The sequence below is a fragment of the Pseudonaja textilis genome, chromosome 1 (genome assembly GCF_049901715.1).
Source record: "Pseudonaja textilis isolate UNSWEBS1 chromosome 1, rPseTex1.2, whole genome shotgun sequence".
NCBI lineage: Eukaryota > Metazoa > Chordata > Lepidosauria > Squamata > Elapidae > Pseudonaja > Pseudonaja textilis.
This window is the reverse complement of record NC_141990.1, coordinates 244,315,566-244,332,087: the sequence shown is the minus strand read 5'-3', so window position 1 is coordinate 244,332,087 and position 16,522 is coordinate 244,315,566. Positions and strand designations below refer to the sequence as shown.

Here is a 16,522-nt window from a genome sequence, read left to right as displayed (position 1 = left end):
ACTTGTAAAGCACGAATTCCTGAATAACCGATAATTGGCTACAATTACATGCAGTACACTAATAACATAGTTAAAGAGTACAGACACTAGCTAAGCCACAAAGAAGCATGGCTTTTAGCTTTCCTTTTGGGAATTGCAAAGAAGTTAGTAAACTGCAAAAGCATACTTGTAGGTGGTCTATAAAATGCCTTGTACTTGGGGATTTAATTTAAAGAAGATTAGCCCTTTGGAACAACTCCTTAGAATTATATTTTTAAAATGTTTGAATAATCTTCATTTTAAAAGTACATGATGTGTGTGTTGTAAGAAGAATAATTTGAGCTTCCAACTTGAGCCAGGGTTGTGTAAGAATAAATAAAAATGAGATCCCGATAGCTGTGAGAAAAGATGAAATATTTATTCTTAAAAGCAAATTTGCCTTTAGAGGCAGCTGAAGAGAAATGGGGGTACAGGGACAAAGTTATATAGGGGAGTTTGTCCTGGGTGTGGAAGTGTCTACATGCTGATTGTAGGGTGACACCTGAGGGCCATATGCATGTGTGTAGGTATGTTTATTCTAGTGAACATTCAGTTTCACTGGGAGACCTAATTTAATTAACTCTATTTGTGTTTACAGACCTTATCCTTTGATGTGTGGATTAAGTCTGGGTAATTTATTTGGGGGTTTGAAGAAGTTTGAGTAAAAGATCCCCCGTCCTTTGCTATTTTTACTTGATTAATTTAGTTTCAGCTTGACTGCCAATTATCTAGAGGTGACACTGATTCTCTGTCCACTGTGTTAATGTTTTAAGGGAAAATAGAAACAATATAAAGAATAAGATATATTTTGATATACAGTAAAACTTCCCAGTGTTGTTTTTTTTTTTTTTTAAATGATGAAACATAGAGCTCACCTGACTGGTAAACTGGAAGTGCTTCTTCTAATGCCACTTTATAGGACACTTGTAATTTTCAGATTGTTGCATTTAAATTTACAAGATCTTGTTTTTACTTTAGAGACTGACCTTATTTCCAAGGGGATTCAGTTTGGGTGAGATAATATAAGTAAGAGGCTTTAGATAAAAGACCAAGGACATCCCGCCAGAAGCTTAAGGTTTCCAGAAGTCCATTCATTCAGGGATTAACAGTGGCTTCCTCTCAGAACATGTCTTTGTCTTTGGCAGTCCCTGCCCATCCCTTTAGGATTATAGTTCTGTCAGAACTCCTTTCTCTTAGAACAGTTGCAAGACAGGTAGAAACTTTACAAGCGAAAGTTATATTCTATAGTTATACTCATATGGCCTAAACTTTGATCCTCCTGTTTTATTTGTTGTAAAAGACTTAGAAATCAGACTGGAAAAGGGTAAATGAAAATCTCTTTCAAGTCAAGCTTGATTCCTGGTAGGCATTTCATTCTAGTTTTTCAACAACAATAGTGAAATTGTTATCTTGTCTTAGTGTGCTTTTACAGTTGTTTAGTCTGTAGCTTTTGTAGTCTGTGACAGTCTCTCACCCAAATACTAACCAGACTGGCAGGGCCATCTTAACAGCATTACGGGGCCCGTACGACAACTACGCACAGGAATAAAAATGTAAATGGTGGATAAAATTAAACATATATTTGCATGGTAGTATGAATAAAAATGCAGTAAAATGTAATAAATATGTTGTTGTATTTATATGATATAAGGTACATTGAAGGGTTAACATACACAGATTAATATGGGGCACCTATGCTCATAGGGCCCACAGACAAGTACCCATCAGGCCCAGGGGTGGGATTCAAATTTCTTAACAACCAGTTCTGTGGGCGTGGCCTAATTTGTGGGTGTGGCTGGGTGGTCATGTGATGGGTGGGAGTGGCTTGCTGATTGGGCATGGCTACGTGGTCATGTGACTGGGATGGGCATGGCCATCTGGCTGTCAACCCAAATTTAAGTGGTCCTCACTTAATGACCAGGTGCTTGCTTAGTGGCCAATTGCTTAGCAAGTGGCCAATTGCTTAGCAAGTGCTTTTTGCCAGTTTCCAAAGCCTGGGGAGGCCCTGGCAAGGCCCAGGCAGGTGGCCATGTGGCTGGCAACCCAAATTTAACTGGTCTTCACTTAATGACCAGGTGCTCACTTAGTGGCCAATAGCTTAGCATGATATAAGGATTAATGCAAATTGGAAAGGAAAGACTGCAGAGATTGTGCACAAGTGATTTGTACCAACCAACACGCTATGTAATTGAAGATGGTTTATGTTTTATGTTTTTGTTTATGTTTTAAAAAAATGAAACACTTTTATTTAAAAAAAATTCATTTATGTATGCATGCAACTTCTTGTTATATTGATGTTGCTATATATTGATTTAAGAAGAAACAGATAATGTATAACATCAATGTAGTTGCCTGTCTCCCTTTTGGTAAGTTGCTTTATTTATTTATTTATTTATTTTTTTACTATTTGTTTTTGTTTTTATTAATCATAAAAACAAATCAGATACTAAAGAAATAAATAAACACATAAATAAAAATTATTTTACTATTCATCTTGAAGTTTCTTTAAGCAAAGGAGAAAGAAACATCAAGATGAATAGTAAAATAATTTTTATGTGTTTATTTCTTTCTTTAGTATCTGTTTTGTTTTTATGATTAATAAAAACAAAAACAGATAGTAAAAAAATAAATAAATACATAAATATAAAAAAAACAACTTACCAAACAGGAAACAGGCAAGTTGGCTAGCCAACTATGCTGGGGTCCTCCCAAGTCTTCTAGTTTGCTGCGGCGATGTCGGCTGGCCCAGGAGTCGGCTCTCAACTGGGCTGGCGGCGGAGGTAGGGGACCAGCCCAGCAGGACTTGCTACTTTGATTCCTCACTACCAATCAGTGGTGGGAAGGCAAAGTAGCAACCCTTGGGCCGCAGCAGGTGAGGGAAGGTGGCGGGCCAGTGGCCTAGCCAAGATGGCAGCCACCATGTGGGCGAGGCAGCAGTGCCCGGCCTAGGAGTCGGCTCTCAATCGGGCTGGGGGTGGCGGCAGCGGCAGGAGGAGGTAGGGGACTGGCCAACAGCAGGAGTTGCTGCTTTGCCTCCTCAATCAGTGGTGGGAAGGCAAGGCAGCAACAATGGAGGGCCACGGGTGAGGGAAAATGGGGGCGGGTGACCGGGACTGGCGGCGGTAGGTAGGCGACCAGGTTGGAGGATCGTACTTACCAATCCGCATCTTCAGAGGCCGGCGGCAGGGTAGGCAGTCGGGGTGGGCGAGGCCGGCTAGTGGCAGTGGCGGGAGGCAGGCAGGATAAGGCAGGACGGCCGGGTGAGGACAGTTAGCTGCAGTGGCGACCAGGGCTTGTGGCTTGCCCTCACTCAGCAGGGTGGCAGAAGGCAGGCAGCTAGCTGGCTGGCTGGGCTGCTGCTGCTGCTGCTGCTGCTGCTGTTGGTGTGAGCGATGGTGCCGCATGGGTAATTTTTGTAATTAGCACACATGCACTATAAGTAGGGGAGGGTGGGGGAGAATGAGAAAGGGATTTTTGCGCATGCACAGTAAAAACCTGTTTTTTTTTTTAAATGGTTTTTATAAGAAAAGGGTTTTTTTTCCCTTTGGAGTGACGGATAGTGGTGGGGGCTGTGGCAGCAAAGGGAGGGGTGGGTGGGGGAGAATGAGGAAGAGATTTTTGTGCATGCACAGTAATAAAAACCGGTTTTTGGCCCGTAGGAGCAGTGGAGAGGGGTGGGGCCCAGCAGGGCTGTTTTACCGGTTCTTAGAACTACCGGTGAAGTTAACAACCAGTTCTATAGAACCGGTGAGAACCGGTAGAAACCCACCCCTGATCAGGCCCATGTGTCAAGACAGCCTTGCAGACTTGGCCCAGTATAGCTTTGAAGGCAAATAAGGTCTCTTGCATTCTGTTGCTTGTTGAAAATAGAAATAACAATAGTTCTTCCTTATTATGAATGAATTCGGACTTTCCTCCTTAAATAGGGGATTTCTACAGATTTCCTAGATCAGGGCTGTCAAACTCCTGGCCTGTGGGCCAGATGTGTAACATGCTGGCCACCCCCCTTAGGGAAGGGAAAAAAGTCCCAAAATGTCATGTGATGACGACATGACGATATGAGTTTGACACCCGTTGTCCTAGATCTACTTAGATTAATCTAGTTTGATTTCCTAAATTGAATTACATGGAATACTGTACTGCAGTTTGGCAATACCAAGATGAATAGAATGGTAAACTTACTTCTCCTACAACCTGACTGTAATAATGAGGGTTTAGAAGTGCACTTTCCTCTTGATTAACAGTTGGTTATACCATTCAAACCCAGGGGTGGCTAATCGCAGCATTGAAACAAGCCAATTTTAACTCATCAGCCTTAAAGCTGTGCCTCTGAAGTAAACAAAAGGCAAGGCTATTCCTACTTTAAGCAATTTGACACCACTGCAATCCACTAAACTTTGATTGATTGGAATCGGAGACTTTTTATTTTTTCAGTAATGTAAAGCCCCATGCAGTTGATTGCTCTCTTTTTAAACCTTTGAGTACTATATGTGGATTTTCTAAAACCATATCAACAGAAAACCTGTCTCATGCAATCAAACTGCTTCATACTTCAGGCTCCAGTGATGTCAAGGCATTAAGACCACAATTACAGTACAGTACAGTGTATATATTTTCAGATAGGCAGTTTAATATATTATTTTATTTTCCAAGCTCAAGTGAATCTGGCTCCCCCCTTGACTTTGTCAGAAGTTTGCAAAAGATCAGGGGTGTTAAATTCAAGGCCCGAGGGCCAGATCCAGCCCATGGGGTGCTTAGATCGGGCCCACAGGGCCAGCCTGGAAATATCAAAGGACTGGCCCATGATGCCTCTGCTGTCCAAAACGGACCATGGGGGGGGGGGCATTGCATGGCCTCCCCGTGGCCTGTTTTTGGTCAGCAGAGTGGTGCAGTAGGCAATGGAGGCCAAACACAGTCCATAGAGGGGCCTTGCTTGCTCCCCACACAGCCCATTTTTAGCCAGCAGGGTGCTGCAGGAGGTATCTGACCTGTCTCCCCCCACCCTTGGTGTCCCCCACTGGCCCACAGAGGAGAACTACAATGCTGATCCAGCCCTTGAAGAAATCCAATTTGACACCACTGCAAAAGGTGCTCACGTGACCTCAAGACACTACAACAATGATCAACACATGCCAGTTGCCAAGTATCTGAATGTTGATCACACGACCACAAAGATGTTACAAGGATCATAAGTGTGAAAAACAGTCAGAAGTTCCATTTTTTAATATCGTCGTAGCTTTGAAAGATCACTAAGCAAATGGTTGTAAGCTGAAGACTACCTGTATAAGGATATTGTTATGACAGTTCTTCCAGTTTGAAATTATATGCCTATATATTTATATTTATATTTATTATCTATGGTACTATAGCTGTAGTTCCTAATTTTATTCAAAAAACTGATACAGGATAATTCCATTTCTAAGCTCATTTATTTTTGAATGATACAAAGAGCTGCAGCATTGCAGGAAATTAAAGTATATGCTTTAAGAGTGTACTCACATACAGTTGTTGCTGGAATTGTGTAGGTCTAGTTTAATGAAAAGAAGGACTAGGGGTGACACAATAGCAGTGTTCAGCTATCTCAGGGGTTGCCACAAAGAAGAGGGAGTCAAGTTATTCTCGAAAGCACCTGAGGGCAAGACAAGAAGCAATGGATGGAAACTAATCAAGGAGAGAACCAACCTAGAATTAAGGAGAAATTTCCCGACAGAACAATAATTAGTGGAACAAATTGCCTCCAGAAGTTGTGAATGCTCCAACACAGGAAGTTTTTAAAAAGATGTTGGATAACTATTTGTCTGAAGTGGTGTAGGATTTCCTGCCTAAGCAGAGGGTTGGACTAGAAGACCTCCGAGGTCCCTTCCAACCAGGGGTGGGATTCAATTTTTTTAACAACCGGTTCTGTGGGTGTGGCTTAGCTGGTCAGCGTGGCTTTCTAGTCATGTGACTGGGTGGGTGTGGCCAAGTCAACATCACTCACATCAAGGGGCACTTCTCCTCGCCTGGCCTCTCATGACAGTGGGGATGCTGCAATGGTTGTGTGAAAAATAGTCATAAGTTACTTTTTTCAGTGCCATTGTAACTTTGAATGGTCACCAGTTTTAGACCAAAACTCAAAAAGGGTATGTAAACACGTTTGTCAATCTTTCTACCTAGCAAATATGCCTTGCTGAACTCATCTTGGTTCCTTGTCATTAAAAGCTTCTTTCTAGCAGCTCTGCTTCATTATTCAATTATTTCTTCAAAGTGCTAACTCCAACAGGGGAGTATTTCCTCCCAACAGCAGTGTAAAAAGCTTAAAACAACCCTTCCCCTTTAAGAAAGTACCAGCAAAGAAAAAAAACCTCCTTCGAGGCAGTAAGTCTAGGCATACTGCCAAGAATGTAAGAAGGGTAGAGAAAAACAAAAGGAAATTTCTTCCAACAACGGGTTCTCCGATCTGCTTAGAAAGTTAACAACTGGTTCTAGAGAATAGGTGAGAACCTGTAGAATTCCACCCCTGCTTCCAACTCTGTTATTCTATAGTTCTACAGTCTCAGACTGGAACAAACGTTTCTGTTTGTATCCATTTTTATTTTTAACCAGACTTAAAATTTTAAAATGCAGCAAATAGGAATAGGCTGGTTGGAAAGATCATTAATGTATGAAAACTTCAAAAGCAATTTGCTGTTTGGGGCCCTGTAAGAACTGAAATATTTATCCCCTCAAAACAAAGGGAACTGCCAAAGTGGCTGAACAACTGGGTGATTTTAGAGCAACCAGACATTTTAGAGTTACATTTAGGACAAGTGGTTGGCAGTTTTAACTAATGTAGCTCTTGTGTTATTAATATGATTATGCAAGCATTCGCCCTAGTAGCCTAAATCAAGAGTTGATCTGAGTCATTTATCTTGCCTAATATAATGGTGGGTATCACTTTCAGACTTTCTAGCCAGATGGACGAAGCACTTCGATTCTGAACAATTCTTTTTTTTTTTTTGCTCCTATCATTCTTTTGGATTTCCATTCTTTGTGCTCAGGTCAAAATGTTATTTTTTTTCTTCCTTCCCTATTCCCACAGTAGCTCCATGATTGTTAAGAAGTGACAGTCTCCTTTTTATGTTCTTTAGTGCCCAGTTTTGTCTGCTCCTTACTTTATCAATTTCTGGCATGATAGAAAATGGGGATAAAGTAGACATATTTTCAATGTAGAGCATGCAAAGTAGAATTTATCATAATTCATTATTTTTAGGAATTTGGGCATCAAACTTCCTAACCAAGCCCATATAGTCTAACTGATAATGAGAGAAGGGCAAAAATGTTTTATTATCAATCATGCATTGCAATTTTTTTTGCAATTTTTTTCAAAATACACGAATGAATTCTGGCCAGGTCTGTGCAGAAAAGTACTTTTCAGTAATATAGCAATAGCCCTTACAATAGCACTTAGACTCAATAGATACATTGTGCTGTGGGTATCCATAGTCCAACAGGAAACAGTAGGTTTCCAACTTTTCCTTCTTAACAAACATAATTAGTTCCAATGGGGAAATTCTGGTTAGGGATTTACTACTTACTATTCTAGGTTTTTCATTCTGCCAGCAAGAAGATAGGATCAGATGATAAAAGAAGCTCTAAGAAGAACATAGGAATAAGTGATAAATCTGGTACTTTGTAGGTCCTTTTTTAAAAAAACAACCGAGATTCACAAATGCACTTTTCCCACATGGCAATCTTATTCAGAAAACTTCACTCAGAATTTCCCTTTTGTTCTGGAACCAGCAAAAAAGTTGAAAGCCTGATAAATATGGGACTGCAAGGAATAAGAGATTTATCAGTCTCATTAGTGATAGTTTAACAGATGCTGAAAGACCTTTTTAATATTGTTCCATATGTAATGCATATTATGTATTCTATTGCTCTGTAGGACAAAGTGGATCTTGGCGAGTTGATGTTTTCGCTTTGCTATCTTCCAACAGCTGGCAGACTAACCATAACTATAATAAAAGCAAGAAATTTAAAAGCAATGGACATAACTGGAGCATCAGGTAAGAATATGTTTCACAGTGCCCTAAGATTATTTTTGTATGTGTGTATGAGATAGGCAACTATGTAAATTAAACATTATAAATAACAAAAATATTGTTGGCATGCATGTGGCAGGGATACATTTGTGCCTTACTCAATCTTAAATTGCTTAAAAGTTAGTTGTGTAAAAAGTTTGATAAATAAAAAGAGATAGTGAACTTGTTAGTGTTTTTCCTTCAATTGGGGTACAGAAGAACTGCAGTTTATTTTCAGTCCTTGAAACCTGAGTGAGTCTGAAAAATGCCAATTCCAATATATTAACTACTCACCCCCTGGATTTGCTGTGTTTCTGACTTGCCTTAATATTTTTTCCTATCCTCCTTTGAAATAGGGCTAAACTGATATGACAGTTTTGGCTAAAGAAATCCAAAGAGGAGGGTGGCCCTATCTCCAAATTTGATTGACTATATCACATTTACCTTCAATACTAAATTGCAATTATTTAGGGGAGGGGAGATATTTAAAAAATGAATTCTACCCTAATAGTAGCAGTAACTTCTAAATGATTTCTGATGATATTATTGAATATACAGAACTATCTGCCCTAGGCTGTTTGTGTGTTTGGAATGGATTAACCCTTCTATTGAGAGAGAAGGATTTTAGTTTGGACTTTTTGTAAAAGCTCTGTTAAGCAGGGGCTGGACTGTGTATATTTGTAGGCACATTAACATTGGAGATCTAGCCCAGTAACAAAATCACTATTCATTTGGATCTGATGAACACAAAAATGGTCCAAGTTAATGGACTAATAATATTCCCCAGGCAGCATGATGACAAGGAAGAGCAGAAAAAGTCAGTTATCCCCCTGGATTACAATACTTCTAAAAGTGAAATAGGCCTGCCTACTAAAAATACATAGCTATAAAAAGAACAGCCAAATATTTTGAATTCTGGCATATTTTTGTGTTCTGTCTCACCTGTGACCACGAGGTGAGAGTCCAAATTTCCAAAGGAATATAAATAAACAGACAGGACCAGGAATGACAGAGTTAAACTCCTTTGGCTGGAGAAGTCCTTGGCAGTCTTCCAAAAGCTGCCTGCCAAGTCCGATAACAAGACAAGACCATAAATCAAAGGCAAACGCCGCACAGAGAATTTGTCAAAGCTTCTATCCCAAATAAACAAGTTGTCCCGAACAAGGATTCAGAGCTAACACGACCCCTTTTATTTCCTGAGGGGCATGTCAGTCTCTCATCTCAGTCCCTGATTTGACATTTCCTTTTATGTTGCATTTCATGTCTATGTCTACGTCTTTGCCTTGGATCAAACCAACATTCCTCAGTCAGAGGCTCCGCTACGCTCTCCTGATTATCTGCCGACACCTGAGGCACAACCAGGGAGGAAGGTCCTGGGGAGGAAGATGATTCCGAATCCTCCAGCAAAGCAGGCTCAAACCTCAGAGCCAAATCCTCCTCTTCCTCCTGGCTCAAGTCTGTGTCTTCCAGCAAAGCAGGCTCAAATCTTGAGGCCAAATCCCTCTCTTCCTCATTGCTTAAGTCTGTATCTTCTAACAAGGCAGGCTCAGACCTCCGAGGCACAACATTTTTGTTGCCTGTTTGCTTATTGCAAACTTAACTGCAAATTCCTCTATCTCTACATTTACCCACCCCCAAAAAAAGTTAGAGGCTGTGATTTAATGATGTGGGTTTGTCCTCAATGTAATGTAAAAATGTTATTCATTTTTATCTCAAGAAATAAATTCTAAAAGAAATTAGCAAGGTCATGAATTAAATCATTTCTTTTTGTTCAGTGAGAAGAGTATAAAGGCAGGGCAGCTAAGTCATACGAACAGATTGGTCAAACTTTAAAATAAAGCAAACTAAAATTCTGAGGTTCTTCTACCTGTTACACAGATCCATATGTGAAGGTGTCACTGATGTGTGAAGGGAGACGATTAAAGAAAAGGAAGACTTCTATCAAGCGGAACACCCTCAATCCTGTTTACAATGAAGCCATAGTCTTTGATGTCCCTCCAGAAAGCATTGATCAGATTCACTTGTCTATAGCCGTTATGGATTATGACCGGTGAGATATCTGGACAGCTATGAAAAATGATGAGTGGAAGCTCTAAATTAGGATGTGCAAACCTGAACAAATGTTTAGCACAAAGGCGGTATTACGAGTTCCTGCTAAAACTGTTTAGCAGGATAAATAAAGTAAACACGATAGTTTCCTTCTTTGGTTTTTCTTAATTTCTCAGTCTGATGTAAATGGGATTTTTTTCCCCAAATATTAATCAGGTCTTAGCTTTTCTAATCAACTAGATGATACCAACTGGCCAATAGAAGACTAGAAACACATGGTTTATTTGTAAGAACTAAATTTCTGAGCTGCAAACTGCCCAAGCAGCTTAGGTGTAAAAGGTGGGTTTTTAAAAATTGAACATTAATTTCAAAGTGAACATTTAGAGAAATAGGCAAAGAAAGGACATTTCTCCTAATAGGAGGGAAAATCCTCTACTTGTGTCTTTGATCGGCTAACTTTGCAGAAGTGATTTTCATTGGGGCTTTTGCAGGAGAGAAAAAGGTTATATTTATGCTGTTCCCTACTATGATCTCATTAGCATGAACAGCAAAGATATATTTAAGAACCCATCTGCTTCACTATTAGATCATTTGGACTGCATAGTTCCTGAATGCATAATTTTAAGAAATAAATATTATTGAACATTTTCACAGTGTAGGTCACAATGAAGTAATTGGAGTCTGTCAAGTAGGCAACGAAGCAGAAAGTCTTGGGCGAGACCATTGGAATGAAATGCTCTCCTACCCCCGAAAACCCATTGCACGCTGGTATCCACTTGCAGAGGTAAGACAAATGAGCTTTTACAGGAAGATGATTTTTTGCTTAAAATTACTTTTCCTTCCTTCCTTCCTTTCTTCTCTTCCTTCCATCCTTTCCCTTCCTTCCTTTTTTCCTTTTCCTTCTTTCTTTTCTCTTTCTTTTCTTTCTTCCTTCCTTCCTTTTTCCTTCTTTCTTTTTTCTCCTTTCTTTTCTTTCTTTCCTTTCTTTTTTCTTTCCTTTCTTTCCTTTTCCTTTTCTTTCTTTCTTTCCTTCTTGTTTTCTTTTCTTTGTTTCTTTTTCCTTTTTCCTTTTTTTGTGTGTGTGGTGGGTGAAGGGGTGCTGGTGGTTTTGAATCAGTATTGATGTATGGTGATTGCCTGGACCCTGCAGTTTCTTGGCAAGATTTCACTAGCACTGGAATAAAGAATCTGTTTGCTTAATGTAAATCCAATAAAACATATTGGAATCCCTGGGTTTATATCAAAATTGATGCGCAATGCAAATAAAATCTGTTCCTCAGAGATTTTCTCTTTTTTATATATTTTTAAACATAAAATTATTCCAAGTTAAGGTAAAATCCAAATAATATACTGTACCTAAGAATATTTTTTTTTAAAAAAAAACTTAGATTTGGATAGACAACCAGGTTGTCATTCTCATATACAGCTTTAAGCTTTGAAGGATGGTGCTTTATATAAGGCATTGGGTGGTATATATGGAAAAACAATTTCAAAAAACTTATTGTTATATTTATATGGAACTAAGGTAAAATAATTCCACTTCAGTGTCCAGAGCGATGTCAAACTTCTTTGACATTAAAAGTAACATAGAGATTAGAACATGCAGTCGAAAGCTCTCCTCAAGTTGCAATCAGATGCCTTTGTGTTTTTTTTGTCTTTATTTAGGGCCCTATTGAGCAGAAATGTTCTGCAGGCCTTCTGCGCATTGATGGCTGCCGAAGAGGCTTCTTCACTCTTTTAACCTATTCAGCAGAAATTTGGCATTCCTGTTGAACCCTTACTTAGCCACTTTCTCAGGGGCCATTCTGCAGAGAGTCCAAAGGGGTTAAGGCATCCCTTAATTCCGTTATTTGGCCGTCGCCTTTTCCCCAACCCCAGGATTTATAAATCCCAAGCCTTAGAAATGCAAAACTTTTATTAGTTACAAAGATGCTCCTGAAGCTTTCTACAGTTTTCATTCTAACATAGTTACCTGTGTCTATCAGGAACACCCTTCTATTTTTACTGATGGGCTTTCTGGTAAATTATATAATAAGTCACATTGTCCCAGTCAAGAGGATAATCCATTTTGATATACATTTTGAAATTTATCAAAATCCTATTTTTATTTATTTTATTTATTTTATTTTTTATTTTTATTTATTTTATGGTTATTGTCATAAATACGTCCTTGCCACATCCTACTTGCCATTCTTTAGATGTCATACTATTGATAAACCGCTCTTGCAAATTTACAGTCTATGAATTACCATGCAATAAATGTTCTAGAAATTTCCACAAACCGAATTCTAACTCCTTTCAATATTCAAGATGAGCTGCCTGCCCGTAGCCATACAAAAAACTCAGAAAATAAGATTAAATTTATAAAGTTTCCTTTTTAGTCACACTTGAAATGTCCTTGTAGCTGTTTAGGTGGCAGCATGGATAGTTATAATTATATTGTAATTTATATTCAATACAAAATAATAATTAATTGTAACAATTGTTAGGGGTGGTTGAATGGTCAGCCAGATATTGAAATTGTAAAACAAGGGAAGGGATAAATTCCTATATTTTTTTCTGATTTTTTTCTCTAGTGAAAAATTAGGAATAAGAGTTTATAGTCATAAACATATTTAATATTGTATCCTAAAAGTACCCTCTAAATATCTATATAGTGAGAAGCCTTTCTCCAGCATCATTAAAGTTATTACCTTGAACTGGAGGGTGCATTTCTGCTACTTTCCCCAAAACGAAGGAAGGATTTGATACCTTCTTTATATGTTGCCTTTCTTGTTCACTTTTATAGAGGTTGGGAATCTGGCCCTTTCCTTCTACCATCTTGATGGGTAGGGAAACTAATAGAGTGAGCAGCAAATCATTTATTCTTCTAGATATAGAAGCTACAAGCTTGTTATCTGGCCTTTTAAAATTCCTTTTGCCCCTGCTATTTTTTTCTAGTTACATAGTACATATGACCTAGGTTAGCTGAAATAAGCTGGTCTCCCAAATCTTTCATCTCAAGATATCTGGAGTAGCTGTGGGCCTGATGAGAACAGAGCAAGTCTAAAGACTTATGACTCTTTTTCTGGTTCTTTGAGATGATTTCCCTCCAGGTGAACAGAGTAGCACAGAGGAACTAAATAACAATGTTTACTGCTTTACTAAAAGATAAGAGTTCTGAATTCTATATGTTAAACTCTATTTTAAGTGTATGTATATTTTTGTAAATTATAAAATGGAATTATAAATTATAGTTAAATTCCTACTAAATAGATATTTTGTAACAAAAGCACCCACCAAATATGCTTTTAAATTTACAGATCAATCACTTTTCAATGTAATCCAAATCAGGCCATATATATTGTTTTGTTTTCAAAGTAACAAATTGATTATACATCTGTAAAACCTGTTTTAATAAAAAGATCTATTTGTTTTCTACCCAACCAACCACAAACTAAAATGTATTTTCCTCTAATTTCAAACATTTCAAAAACCTTTCAAATTTTATTGAGGCACTATAAATAATTACATGAAACAATTTTAAATGTATCTCATTGTAGACAGGAAGCTTGTGGATTTTGTGGAATGCTTCAAATCATGTTTAGAAAAACCATGACAATACAAGACAAATATTACTTAGAGAGGCATAATTGAAGTAATAACACCATATAGTAAACCATCCATTACAGCTTTCACTAACCTTCTGCAAACAAATGTATAAACTTTGTTCTTTCATTAGATATGTGTTGGAACAAAAGAAGAAAAGTTTTGATTATATGTAGCTATTGGTACTGTCTTGGTTGACTGGTTGGTTGAACTTCCATTTTTCTTTGTAACATTGCCTTAAAGGGTTGAAAAATCTGATGTTCAAGCCCTCATTCTAGGGGAAAGGTCAATTAATTCAGCTAGTAGATTTTGAAGAAAATGTTGCTACTTAGCAGATATTCCCTGCAGCCTACAACAAATCTGTTAAGCACTTTTTTTTATACTGTACTGTATGCAAGATTACTGTCAATCAAAAAGTGGAATGACTGACGAGTTCCTAATGGAAAATGAGTCTTCCCCAATCTGATATCTTTCAGACACGTTGAAAATTCTTCAACCAGCATGGCCATTATGGGAATTGAGGACCTGGATTAGGGAAGCTGATGTAGACCAAGACATCTTGATTACAGTATTTTTTTTAAATACTCTGGAGTTATGTGGTTTGGTTAATCAGATTTGTAAACCAGTGTTGAGAAAGTCTGATATCACCGATTCATGCCATCACATGCATAACAGAGAAAAGAATCAAAAGAAATGCGTCATTGCAGAGTTCTGCTCCTGAGGATACAGTCTCATCCTTAAAGATCATAGGCTAAATATCCCATTTTTGGTTCTATGTTAAGTTCTCAATTAACAAATCAATTTTATAGAATAAAGGATCTCCAGACCTGTACATGCATATCCACACACAGACGGGCACACATATTTCATGCTACTTCACCTCCTAAAAATTTGAGTGTAATCAGCCATTTAAAACTCTATTATATTTTCTAGATGCCTCTGTAGGTGATTGTGGGTGCTTATTTGTCAATCAAATTTATATAGTTGCCTACCTCAGAAATATGATTCTGGGTGGTACACAAAAAAATAGTCTAAAACATCTGTGTTGTTGTTAGTTGCAAAATCGTCTCCGACCCATCGCGACCCCGTGGACTATGTTCCTCCAGGCCTTCCTGTCCTCTACCATCTTCTGGAGTCCATTTTCTACTGCTTCAGTGACTCCATCCAGCCACCTCATTCTGTAAAACATCTGTAAACAGCCATTAAAAACAATTAATTATAACTATAAAAATTGTCAGAAAATAGGCCAACATTCTATATAAATGTAACATTTTGCACAGTTCCTGTTTTCCCAAGGCTGCTGGGGAAAATCATGTTTTTAAGAGATTTCTGGGAGGCATCTCTCTGAGTGACCTAATGTTCCCACTGACATAATGTTCCAAAACTACAACAGAGATAGCACCATAATAGACCACAATATATCTATCCACTCCATCAACTCACCAGGCAAAGTATTTAATGGATAAATACTTTGCCTGGTGACTTGATGGAGTAGATAGATATAATCAGGCAGAAGCAGTCCCACAAACAACCTGTTCCAATATCATGTTATGGTAATATACACAGACATAGACTACCACATGCATAACAGATGGTAATATACACAGACATAGGTAATATACACAGACATACAGGTGAAACTCAAAAAATTAGAATATCATGCAAAAGTTCATTTATTTCAGTAATGCAACTTAAAAGGTGAAACTAATATATGAGATAGACTCATTACATGCAAAGCAAGATAGTTCAAGCTGTGATTTGTCATAATTGGGATGATTATGGCTTACAGCTCATGAAAACCCCAAATCTACAATCTCAAAAAATTAGAATATTACATGCAATCAATAAAACAAGGAGTGTACATAGAACAATATCGGACTCCTGAAAAGTATAAGCATGCATATGTACTCAGTACTTGGTTTGGGCCCCTTTTGCAGCAATTACTGGCTCAATACAGCGGGGCATGGAAGCTATCAGCCTGTGGCACTGCTGAGGTGTTATGGAAGACCAGGATGCTTCAAAAGCGGTCTTCAGCTCTTCTGTATTGTTCGGTCTCATGTCTCTCATCTTTCCCTTGGCAATGCCCCGTAGATTCTCTATGGGGTTCAGATCAGACAAGTTTGCTGGCCAATCAAGCATAGTAATCCCACAGTCATTGAACCAGGTTTTGGTGCTTTTGGCAGTGTGGGCAGGTGCCACATCCTGCTTGAAAATGAAGTCAGCATCCCCATAAAGCTCATCTGCGGAAGGAAGCATGAAGTGCTCCAAAATCTCCTGGTAGATGGCTGCATTGATCCTGGACTTAATGAAGCACAGTGGACCAACACCAGCAGATGACACGGCTCACCAAATCAACACAGACTGTGGAAACTTCACACTGGACTTCAAGCATCTTGTAGTGTGTGCTTCTCCATTCTTCCTCCAGACTCTGGGTCCTTGGTTTCCAAATGAGATGGAAAAGTTGCTGTCATCAGAAAAGAGGACTTTGGACCACTGAGCAACAGACCAGTTCTGTTTTTCTTTAGCCCAGGTAAGACGCTTCTGACGTTGTTTGTTGTTCAGGAGTGGCTTAACAAGAGGAATACAACATTTGAAGCCCATGTCCAGGATCCGTCTGTGTGTGGTGGCTCTTGATGCACTACCTCCAGCCTCAGTCCACTCCCATGAAAGTCCCCAACACTTTTGAATGGCCTTTTCCTGACAATCCTCTCCAGGCTGCAGTCACTCCTGCTGCTTGTGCACCTTTTTCTTCCACACTTTTCCCTTCCACGTAACTTTCTATTAATGTTCTTTGATACAGCACTTTGGGAACTTCCAGCTTCTTT

General features: G+C 38.7%; 1 protein-coding gene across 4 annotated transcripts in view; it reads left to right on the top strand.

Annotated features, from left to right (window-relative positions):
• SYT9 (synaptotagmin 9) overlaps nt 1-16,028 on the top strand; it is a 122,086-nt gene extending 106,058 nt beyond the window's left edge. For 2 of the 4 annotated variants that reach the window (XM_087921160.1, XM_026705884.2), the window contains 4 exons: nt 7,925-8,045; nt 9,939-10,110; nt 10,764-10,893; nt 11,775-12,221. In XM_087921160.1, the coding sequence (XP_087777286.1) occupies nt 7,925-8,045; nt 9,939-10,110; nt 10,764-10,893; nt 11,775-11,882 (531 nt within the window). In that variant the 3' untranslated portion in view covers nt 11,883-12,221. Of the gene's footprint in view, nt 1-7,924; nt 8,046-9,938; nt 10,111-10,763; nt 10,894-11,774; nt 12,222-14,173 lie in introns of those variants that run through there. The other 2 variants (XM_026705891.2, XM_087921159.1) reach the window with 2 other exon arrangements.
• The last annotated feature ends 494 nt before the right edge of the window (nt 16,029-16,522 follow it).